Here is a 12,457-nt window from a genome sequence, read left to right as displayed (position 1 = left end):
TTCAAAAGGGGCTGGAATATAAGAGCAGGGATTTCATGCTGAGGCTTTATAAGGCAATGGTCAGACCACACTTGGAGTACTGTAAGCACTTTTGGCTTATCTAAGAAAAGATATGCCAGCACTGGAGAAGGTCCAGAGGAGGTTCACAAGAATGATTCCAAAAATGAAAGGATTAACAGACGAGGAGTGATTGATGGCATTTGTACTCACTGGAGTTCGAAGATGAAGGGGGGGATCTCATTGAGATGTATGGAACATTGAAAGGCCTAGATAGAGTTGAAGTGGAGAGGATGTTTCCCATAGTGCACGAGTCTAGGACCAAAGAGCACACCCTCAGAATGGAGGGATGTCCATTTAGAACAGAGAAGAGCAGCAATTTCTTTAGCCAGAGGGTAGTGAATCTACCACAGACAGCTGTGGAGGCCAAGTCATTGAGTATATTTAATGTGAAGGTTGATAGGTTCTTGATTAGTAAAGGTGTCATAGGTTACGGGGAGAAGGCAGGAGATTAGGATTGAGAGGAATAATAAATCAACCCATGATGGAATGGTGGAGCAGACTCAATGGGCAAATGGCGTAATTTTGCTCCAACAGTATGTCTTACGGTCTTAACTGTGTCTGTGTTTGGTTATGACACTAAAAGGTATTTAGACAAACAATTCAGAAGATTACATATAATAAATTCTATATATTTCCTATTTCTATACTGTGTCAGAGGAGATCAGCCACATTTGAATGGTATGCTTGAGCAATAAACTATGAAAAACTAAAAAAGAGTAGAAATGTTTTGTTCTTTGTGGATCTGAGGAGACTGAGAGAAGTTTTGGGCAGGAGTACAAGATCATGACAGGTCCAGAAAGGATAAATAGGGGGTAGCCATTCCCATAACCGCATTGTTCAAGGGACAGGAGGCACGATTTAAAATGAAGGGTGGCAGGATAGGTTGCAGTTTGAGTCATGGTAAGGAAGGCAAATCCAATGTTAGCATTTATTTCAAAAGGGCTAGAATGCAAGATCAAGGATTTCGTGCTGAGGCTTTATAAGGCACTAGTCTGACCACACTTGGAGTATTGTGAGCCTCTTTGGCTTATCTAAGAAAAGATGTGGAGAGGGTCCAGAGGAAGTTTGCAAAAATGATTCCGGTAGTGAAAGGATTAACATACAAGGAGCACTTGATGGTGTTTGTACCTATTGGAATTTCGAACAAACTTTTAAGATGGTGTAGTTTTTGTTTAAATAGCCCTGAAGTGCTTTCTAGAAGGGAGCTTTCAGAAAAGGCAGTTTGTAAGGAGTAATGTCCACAATGATTTTTCCTGCCTGTTTTTGTCCTGGGCACACACAAGTCCTGTTGTGGTGGTAAACTGCAGCCAATGACCTTTTCTGCTGACCTGATAGACCACTGTAGTTTTCGTAAATTGTGAGAGGATGTTGCACCAGACCAGACAGTAATGGCTGATGTGAGGACGCTCTCTATGATGGCAGTGTAGAAATTAGCAGCTTCTTCACAGATTTGGTGTGATGCAGGATCAGCAAAATTTCCTTATTTTTGTATTTATCATTAATAACAATTCCTTTGCTAGTCCATGGAAGGAAAAGATACTAAACAGTGCCTGACTTTACAATCTCCTGCAGTGACTCACCTCTCCTTCTCTGGGCCACGGCCTTCCATTTTGTGTGTACTTGCTCTGATTTTGTCTTTTCTTCTGCCCTCCATCCGCAAACTTGCACAGCAAAGGCTCACCGGGGGCTGCGAAGGCAAACCGCCAAGGCCACATTAATAACAGCAAAGTGATTATATCAGCAGAAGTACATTTTTTCATGTTGTTGAATGCTTTTGAAGTTCAGCTTGTTAAAACAGATACCAGAGGTCCCTTCACATTCAATGCCAACAGCTATACAAACCATGCAAACTTCAAAACACAGATAGGGAGCAGAGATTATTTTATACTGGTGTCTGACAAATTCCTACAAATGTTAGAAAAAAGATAAAGTATTCCACAAGGCAGATGAGAGTTAACCACCTGCATTTTGGTGTGAACTTTTTATCTGGTCTTGCAGATGTATGATATAAAAATGCCAAATGACTTTGAACAATGCTGCTTCCCCAAGATTGTTTGTCGAATTGTTTTTACAACTGGAATAACCTTAGATGAAGTCTATTTTCAGCCTGGTGGAGGAGGCCAGTTAGTTCTTCCTTTATTGCTACATATTCTGAATCCTGTTACCATAAGATTCGAGATTGTTTAATGTCATTTCCAGTACACAAGTGTAAAGGAGAATGAAATAATTGTTACTCCGGATCTAATGCACTATTAAAAAAATACACAATAGTTCAAGTTCAAAGTTATTGTTATCTGACTGAACATATATAGAACTAAATGGAAGTGCTCCTCTGGCCCACGGTGAATTCACAGACAGCACATAAAGCGAAATATTATCACAACTATGTTGATAAACTAGAAATCAGCAATACATAAGATAAAAACACAATAATAAAATAAACACACTTTTGTAAAGTAGGTTCACATTCCCAAATCTGGAGAATAAATGCCTCTTGAAATTTCCTCACGTTCAGTGTTAACCCAAAGCCAAATATCAGAATAATTAATACTTGCAGACACAAACTTATGATCATGGTGAGATGAGAGCCATTGCGCTTGGCAATAAAAATATGCCCCAGTATGGTGTTGGGAAGCCCTGAGGAAATGATAAGGGGAGAACTCTCCAGCGTGTCAGAGGAGTTCCTCAAAGTACCGTGAAGGAGATCCTTCAAGGACTGCTTCGATGACAAGCTTTGGTGTCATTAGTGGGGACGACATCAAGAAATTGTCTTTCTCTTAGGTCATAGAGAGATCTAGGGAAGCACGGTAGTGTAGTGGTTAGCGCTACGCTATTACCGAAGCAGTGATCTCCAATTGGCATTCAATTCCCACCACTGTCGGTAAGAAATTTGTACATTCTCTCTGTCACGAGGTTTCATCTAGGTGCTCTGGTTCCTTCCCACATTCCAAAGGCGTATGGCGAGGGTCAGGGTTAATAGGTTGTGGGCATAATATACTGGTGCCAGAAGCAGGGTGACACTCAAGGATGCAGTGCTACCGGAGCTCACCGGAGCATCGCTCCGGCACCTCTGTAAAAACCAGTCAAAATAAACAAGTGGGGAATTTAACAGCGGCCGCATATTAAACAGAGGGAATTTTACAGGAGTGGGGGTTGGGGAGAGGGGGTGGTGGCTGGTGGGGAAAATACCACTAACAACATTAGGATATTTGATCATTTTTGGTGAAATCCTGGAGCTGTGGCTGTTTTGTGAAATTCCTCCTCCCTCGACCCGTTGTCCCAGCAAACCCTGCTGTAGCCTCCCGCCATTTCACAGATCCTCAGTCTCTTCCCAGCACCCGTTGTTTGAGCGTTGTTCACCAAGAAAATAAAAATCTTAGATCTTTTGAAAAGTGGCATGTCGCTTGCCAAAGTGGGCTGTAAGGTCGGTAAGAACGAATCGAGCATTCGCACAATAAAGCAGAAAGAAGCTGAAATTCGTGGAAGTGTTAGTGCTACCCCTGCAACGGCAAAAGTGGTCTCTCTGGTTTGTGATAAAGTGCTTGCAAAGACTGAGAAAGCATTAAGTGTGTGGCTAGAGGACATGTCACAGAAGCATATCCCTGTTGATGGCAAAATTATGCATGAGACAGCAGTTAGCCTCTATGAGCACTACTGTGAGGGGTTGAGGAGAGCAAGAGGAAGGAGTTTAAGGCTAGTAAGGGATGGCTGGCTCGCTATGTAAAGCACTACAGCCTCAAGAACTTATAGATCATGGGAGAATCGGCGTGGCAGATGTACCAAGTATCTTATCATGGAGCCGATCGAAGTACATGCTTGAAGTCTCTCAGAAAAGCAATTGTTGATCACAAACTATCAAAAGCTCACACTGCTGCTCTAGGTGCTGAAAATATAGCTAGTGAAGATGCTCTTGGAAAATTATGTGACACTGTGAATGCTTCGCATCTAAAGGCAACTTGTTCAATTTTTCATTCTGCATATTATTTAGCTCAGAATGACAGACCACTCTCTGATCACTTTGGCTTATTGGAACTTTTTTAAAAAATGGTATTGACATTGGAATTGGACTGCATTCCCACACTAGTGCTACAGAGATAATTAATCACATAGCCATTAATATGAAAAAGAAAATTTGCCAGCATATCAAGCAGATAAATGGCAAATTTTCTGTTCTCATTGATGAATCGACAAGTCTAAGCATTAAGACCACCCTGATAGTTTATTTGAAATGTGACAGTGATAAGGAAGGTGATTTCCATTTTATGTTTTTAGGTCTCATTGAACTGCCTGATCAGAAAGCTGCAACTATTGCTAAGCATCTATTGAACTGTATCAATGACCATGGGCTTGATGACTCTTACTTGAAACAGAACCTTGTAGCATTTGCTGGTGATGGGGCGAGCAGAATGCTTGTCTCAAATCTGGTGTTGCTACAATTCTCAAGGAACATTACCCTGATGTGATAATTTGTCACTGTCTTAATCACAGACTAGAACTTGCAGTAGGTGATTCGATGAGAGAAGTTCATGGAATAAATCATTTTCAATTATTTATGGACAAATTGTACTCTGTTTACAGTAGATCACCTCTAAATCAAAAGGAACTGTCGAATGTGCCTCTCAACTAGACCAACAAATTTGCAAAATAGGCTGTGTTTCTGGGCACCAGGTGGGTAGCTAGCTCGTTTCAAACAGTTTCAGCAGTGTGGCAAAATTATGAAGCACCGTGCTTTCATTTTGAAAAAGCAATGAAGGATGAAACAAGATCTGGGAGTGACAGAAAAACCTACGAAGGTCTGTTGAAAAGAATCTCCTCAGAGCAGTTTCTATTGGACTTAGCTCTAATGTATGACATGTTGCATGAACTTGGTTTACTGTCAGAGTGTTTACAGAAACGCACCACTACAATTGTTTATGCAGACAAACTGATCCAACGGAGCACAAGATCACTGCATGGACTGAATGTGCAACCTGGTACAAAAACTCTAGAGGCAGTTGAAAAGGGGAAGTTTGGAGAAATCACCCTAACAAACAACAACAAAATTGTCTCCATTAATTATCTACAGTTTCTTACTAATCTTATAAACAATTTGCAGCACCGTATGTTCACGGCAACATCCTTGAAAAGTTCTCAAACTTCTAAACCTCAAAGTATGTATAAATCCCTGCTAAATGAAATGTGTGTCCTTGATGAAGATAACTGGCCTGCTGAAATACCGCCTAATTATGGAGAAGCTGCAATATCAACTCTCTGTAAGAGGTTTAAGCTTTCTTCTTCCTCTGTAATAAATGCCTTCAGAGATTATGTGGAGGATCGTGGACGCTGCATCCCCCAAGATTTACCCCCATTACTGAGCTGTTCACAATTTATTGCTGAGTGTGAGAGAGGATTCAGTCACATGAACTTGATAATAACAACAACACGCTCAAGAATTCTCATAAATCATGTATTAGCACTCATGTTTGTTAGACTACACAGACCTCCTCTAGTTCAGTGGAATCCTGAGCCATATGTCACATCATGGCTGCGGTACCACAGATCAGCAGATGACACCAGAACGAGAATTGTTTCAGTCCCCTGAACACATATTACACCTGACAATTGGTGGAAATTATTGTAAAACTTCTCATTGGTGTCATTTGGTAAGTACGTAGGTAATTACTTTTAAATTGGTAAAATACATGATTACCATCTTTTTCTTTACTTGCTTGATAATTATATTTTATGATAATTAGTGAGTGCAGCCATGCAATACTTCGTCATATTATTAAATTAAGTATTATATGTTTTATTGTACCAGTTATACACTGAAATGTAGTGATAGGCTATACTCTTGTTAATATCTTAACTATCACTCTATTTCTGTGGAGCTCTGGAATTCATATATTTCTTTCATCTCAGTTTAGTGCTTGACATTATAAGAAGCCCTATTCATATATATACAAACGTTCGTATATGTCACACCCAATTTGTTTACCTGCTCATTACATGAATAGGGCAAGGTTTCCCAGTACATGAAATGAGCAGGTACACAAATTTGGTGTGACATATATATAGAGAGGATACAGGAAATAGCAAGCATTTTGTCAGCTCCGGCACCTAAAAAATTACAACTGCACCCTGGTGACACTTACGAGCTGCCCAGCACAATCCTCTCTGATTGATTTGACAAAAACTGTGTATTTCACTGTGTGTTTCAATGTTTCAATTTACAGGTGAAAAATAAAGCTAATCTTTATCTTTTCTGAAGAACTTCATTGAACCCTGATGGGAAACCTATGAAGGAGTCAGAAGAGACACTTATTAAATATAGGTTAGGGAAAAAATTTTCAGCGTGCTGGATGCAAACCACTGGTTGAGTTCCACAAGGAGAGCTTAGATTTAATACTTCTGGCAGGTACCTTTAAAATGAGTATTGGGCCAATAATTTTTCTGGAGAACAACCAATAGAATGTACAAACAGAAATTATGCACGCATTGAGGAGTTGCTTGCTGTGGTCTTTGAAGTGGAGAGGATTCACCAAAAACCAATGTTAAATCCTGGACATTCTCACTGATCACAAACCATTTGAGGTTATTACTGTCGATACCATAAGACACAGGAGCAGAATAAGGCCACTCAGCACATCAATTCTGCTCCACCTCCTATAAATTATATAAAATATTTGCCAATATTCAAAATGAACACCTTTCCTGCATTTTAGCTTGCTTTCAGAAACATTCTGTTAAAATAATACCAGGAACATCTCTGTCAAAACCCATCAGTCTGTGAGACCATAAGACATAGGAGCAGAATTAGGCTAATCAGCCCATCAAATATGCTCCACCGTTCCATTATGGTTGATTTATTATCCCTCTTAACCCCATTCTCCTTCATTCTCCCCATAATCTTTGATGTTCTGACTAACTAAGAACCAATGAACCTTCACTTTATATATACCCAATGTCTTTGCCTCCACAGCCATCTGGGGCAATGAAATCCACAGATTCACCACTCTCTGGCTGTAGAAGTTTCTCCTCATTTCTTTCCTAAAGGGATGTCCTCTATTCTGAGGCTGTGCCCTCTGGTCCTAGTCCCTTTCACGACTGAAAACATCCTCTCCACATCCACTCTATGTAGGCCTTTCAATATTCAGTAGGCACTCTGCAATCACCAAACAAAAGATCATGGAGAATGCTTAGTAAGGATGTAGATGTACAGTATAAAGATTTATTGGTCTCCAGGCAAAAGCGTGCATACTGTCGACACATTTAGTTGAGCCTATCTCAAGGACACAAGAGATGCTGAGAATACTGACATTGAGAAAATCAATGCTGCAAGACATAATCTATTCTCTGAAACACTGACACAGAAGATGGAGTAGTCCATCAGTTTAGATTCCGCAATGCCTGAAGCAAACGATTCAGGCAGAAAGAAAGAGATGTTGTGAGAAGCTAAAACTTTTTGTAGTTTCCACACCCTTTCATCTCTTGAACAATACAACACTTGTGTGGAACGTGAAATGATACAACATTTTCATGAGGTGGATGTCAATGTAGTGAGGCTGCCCTGGTTGGGGTGTCTGAACATGGAACATAGAGCATTACAGCACAGTACAGTACAGGCACTTTGCCCATGATATTGTGTGGACCTTTTAACCTACTCTAAGATCAATCTAACCCTTCCTTCCTACATGCTTCCTTCTCTCTACTCCATCAGGAACAAGGTACTGGAGCCTCAGGACCCACACCATCAGGATCAGGAACAGTAATTACCCCTCAACCATTAGGCTCTTGAACCAAAAGGGATAACTTCACCCAACTTCACTTGCCCCATCATTGAAACGCTTTCACAACCAATGGACTCACTTCCATGAACTCTTTATCTCATATTCTTGATATTTATTGTTTATTTATTTATTATTTCTTTCTTTTTGTAGTTGCACAGTTTGTTGTCTTTTGCACACTGGCTGAATGCCCAAATAGCAGAGTCTTTCATTGATTCTGTTATAGTTATTATTCTATAGATTTATTGATTTTGCCCACAAGATAATTAATCTCAGCGTTGTATATAGTGACATATGTGTACTTTGATAATAAATTTACTTTGAACTTTAACTTTTCTTTTTAAGCCCATCACCCCTACTGGGGCGTAGGCCACCAACATCAGCTCACCAGAGTCCTCTGTCCTAGGCCTGTCTTTCCTGTTGTCCCCATGAGTAGCCCATCTTCAAAGATCCTTCTGTTCCCAGGGATGACGTCCTTGGAGCCTCTGTAGGCTTTTCTGTAGTCCTGTGTTTTTACGGGATGGGGTTGCCAAACCTTTCTCCTTTCGCAGCCAGGCTTGGGACCGTCCATCATCGACCACTTTTGTATCCTCCATCTGCATATCTAAGAGTCTCTTAAATGTCCCTAATATACCTGTCTCCAACACTACCTCGAGCAGGGCATTCCACACACCCACCACTCTGTGTAAAACCTTACCTCTGACATCCCCCTTTACTTTCCTCCAATCATCTTAAAATTATGCCTCATCATATTAGCCGTTTCTACCCTGGGGAAAAGTCCCTGGCTGTCTACTCAATCTATGCCTCTTATCATCTTGTACACCACTATCAAGTCACCTCTCATCCTCCTTCACTCCAAAGAGAAAAGCCCTCGATCACTCAACGTATCTACATCTGGAACCAGGTAGCTGAATCTCAGAACGATAGCCAAGTCAGTCAAGTCTGACTACAGAAGACATTAGTTCACTTAGACTTTACAATTTTTTTACGTAAGACGATTGTGGAGACTCATTCACTAAACATAGTCAGGTGGGAGATGAGTAGATTTTTAGATATGAAGGACATCAAGCAATATATTTTGAGTGCAAGAAAGTTGCACTGAGGTTGAAGTTCAGCTGTGAACATGCCAAATGGTGAAACAGACATACAGGGTTAATTGGCCCACTCCTTGCTTCCTTAAATCCTCATGTAAAAGCTGATCTGGGCACTCAAGCTGACCTGAACCTTAGAGGTGTAAGAGCATTGCTCCCAATTTATGAAGAAGTGCTATGAGTAAATGTGCTCACTCCTGACATCTAGAGATGGATGACTACTGCCTTTGTAGTGCAAGAGAAAGGATCTGCTGGCCAGTGATGATCAGGGATCACATGTGGAAACACAATTCATGTGGATCTCTAGAAAGGAAACAATTAACTTTCATCAGGTCCCCAAAAAACCCCAGATACACTTGTGCCAGACATAATTTTCCTAAAAGAGCTCTAGCATTAAATGTTAACATCTGTTTCACCGACCATAGCTGGTGCCTGACCTACTATTTCCAGTGTTTTATGTTTTCAGTTTAGATTTCCAGCATCTGCTGTTTTTGCTGCTTTTCAGTAACTAAACCTCAGTTGTTCTGGACAGGGCAACAAACACAAAATGTAGGTCAAGGCAGCATAAGACCATAAAGATATAGGAGCAGAATTAGTCCATTTGACCCATCAAATCTGCTCCACCATTTCATCATTTCATTTTCCCTCTCAGCCCCAGTCTCCAGCCTTTCCCCCGGATTCTTTCATGCCCTGATCAATCAAGAATCTATCAATTTCTGCCTTAAATATGCCCATGACTTGGCTTCCACAGCTGCCCAACAAAATGAATTCAACAGATTCCCCACTTTACAGAGAGGAATAAGTGGTCGATATTTCACACTGAGACCATTCATAAGGATTGTTTATTCTTCTCTATAGATGCTGTCTCTCCTGCTGAGTCCCTTCAGCATTTTGCTTGAGTTGCTCTGGTTTTGTAGCATCTGCAGAATCTCTTGGGTTTATGTTCTGGACAGGCTCACTGCGCTAAATGAAAAAACGAAAAGAAGGCAACAGCAACGGAGAAAACAAGAACTCTTCAGTAATACCTGTCTAAGGCTATAGGCCCTAATGATTGATCTCATATGCAACTGTAGGTCTATAAACTCCCCCAATTTTTGAAAAGGACAGTATGAAAAGTGACCTTCACATTCTACGAAGGTTTTGCCAAGAAAACAAAACGGCTGTACCAAGGCTACTCCCTTAAGTAATGTGATAAACAGCACTCTATATTGCAACATGGATTAGAACCAATGAGAATCAATGAATGTTCAATGTACAGCAATACACCATTCAGTCCACCTCATCTATGCCAACTCTAAAAGCTGTGCATGATTATTCCAATTGCTCATATTAGGCCCATATCCCTCTACTCATTTACTTATCCAAGCACCTGTCCAAACACCTTTTAAATGTTTTAATTGTATCTGCCTCAACCACTTCTTTTGGCTGCTCATTCCTAGAACCATCACCTTCTGTGTGAAATATTTTCCTCTCAGACCTTCCTTAATTTTTTTCCCTTTCACCTCAAACCCCGAAGGTTCAAAGGTTCATTTATAATCAAAGTATCTGTGCAGTATACAACTTTGAGATTTGTCTTTTCCAGATAGCCACAAAACAAAGAAAACCATGGAAGTTGTTTAAAGAAAAACATTAGCCCTGCCCAGTTGCACAAAAAAAAAACAAATCTCGCAAACAGCTCCACAAGTAACCCTGCCATGTGGAAAAAAAATCATGCAAATGGCAACAAAAACAGCAAACCCCTTAATTCCAACCCCACCCTTGCACAAAACATAGCTCATCTCAACAAAAGGAAACAAGAAAGAATGCATGAAAACACAGAATGTAAAAACCGTTGAACTGAAAGAGACCAATTTGAACTACAGTCCACAGTCTATAAATCCATAAATTGTAGAACATCAGTAACACCCTTCGACAGTGTCGAGGGAGAAAGAAAGCACTCAAATCCAAAGGCCTTCCCTTGGGAGCAGAGTGCAATAGGGCATCACACACAGACACTTTATCCAGCAGCAATGACAGATCCATCACAGCAACAAGCAAGAAGCAGGTAGCTGGTGCTGAACACTCGCTTGCCACCACATTCGTCTTGCGGTTTCAATCTTCCTCTGTGCTTCATTCGGTGAGAAATAGAGTCGATCATGGGCTCACGCCCCATCTCTAAGCTTTTTCACCTCAAGGTCACATGCCTCCTGGAATTTTCTCAGAGACAGCAAAGTATTAGATCACTCAATCAATCTCCAAGCTGTAAATTGCAGGCTCCAAACAGCTCCAGAAACATGGTTAAGATAAAAAAGACATAGGAGAAGTGAAATAAATAGTTCTATGGACTATGTGGAAGACATTATATAACCATATAACAATTACTTCAGGAGAGTTGTTTGCTGGCGCTATCTTGATTGCCCTATGCCCTCACTCTAAGAAAAAAGACTTTGAAGGGTCTCCTTCAAAGATCTTTCATGAGTTGTGATGATGCGTTTCAACCCAAAGTATCCACTTCTTATTCTTCTCCAAGCGGTGGAGGGAGAGGGGAAAGGGTTTCAAGAGAGAAGTTGGAAACAAAAGAGGTTATGCAGATGCTGGATATCTTGAGGAACACACAAAAAGTAAAGTGCTGGAAGAAAGCAGGTTGGCCCTCATCTATGGAGTCCTTGCCTATCAGATGACTTCTTCTTCAGTGCTTTACCTCTTCAACCTATCACCGCCCAGCTTCTTACTTTCTCATCCCCCCTCCACCCAACCACCTTCCCCCTCATCTATCACCTGCCAGCTTATGCTCCTTCTCCTTTCCCACCCCCAACTCCTACAACCCCTCACCAACTTAGAATTCTGGCTTCTGCGTTCTTCCTTTGCAGTCATGCTATAGGATCTTTGCTCGAAACATTGTCTTTTTGTTTCCATCACCCCCCAACCCCGCAAATGCCGCTTGACCTGCTGAGTTCCTCCAACATTTTGTGTGTGTTACTCTGGATCTCCTGCATCTGCAGAATCTCTCATGTTTAATACTTTCTATGCCCTTCATGTTATTACAGACCTCCACAATTAGATTAGGTAGGCTTCATTTGTCACATGTACCTAGAAACATACAGTGAAATGCATCACTGAGTCGAGGATGTGCTGGAGACAGCCCACAAGTGTCGCCACACTTCCAGTGCCAGTATAGCACACCCACAACTCACTAACCCTGACCCATTTATCTTTGGAATGTGGGAGGAAACCGGAGCACCTGGAAGAAACCCACACGGTCATTGTGAGAACGTACAAACTCCTTACAGAAAGCAACTGAAATCCATCCCCAATTTTACAGCTGGTACTGCAAAGCGTTGAACTAACCACTGTTTCCCCACTTGATGAATGGTACATGCAGTATTATCACAAAACAGCCACTAAGGCACTGATTAATATCCAGGAAATTTTCCAGTTTCGAAAATTCTAGGACAACATATACATTTACTAGATTCTTTTGCCAACATTCTGATGTCCTTAAGGCAAAGCTATTAAGCATCACACTTACAGTACAACCTGCCAAAGATACTGATATCATTA

General features: G+C 40.9%; 1 protein-coding gene across 12 annotated transcripts in view; it reads right to left on the bottom strand.

The window, feature by feature from the left end:
* The window catches only part of LOC134357816 (RNA-binding motif, single-stranded-interacting protein 3), a 1,318,209-nt gene that overhangs the window by 120,954 nt on the left and 1,184,798 nt on the right, over positions 1 to 12,457 (bottom strand). For all 12 annotated transcript variants that reach the window (XM_063069497.1, XM_063069500.1, XM_063069498.1 and 9 more), the window contains one exon: positions 1,641 to 1,747. In XM_063069497.1, the coding sequence (XP_062925567.1) occupies positions 1,641 to 1,747 (107 nt within the window). The remainder of the gene's footprint in view (positions 1 to 1,640; positions 1,748 to 12,457) is intronic.

This window comes from Mobula hypostoma, chromosome 17 (assembly GCF_963921235.1).
Source record: "Mobula hypostoma chromosome 17, sMobHyp1.1, whole genome shotgun sequence".
NCBI classification, from domain to species: Eukaryota; Metazoa; Chordata; class Chondrichthyes; order Myliobatiformes; family Myliobatidae; genus Mobula; species Mobula hypostoma.
This window is presented reverse-complemented; position numbering and strand designations above follow the sequence as displayed.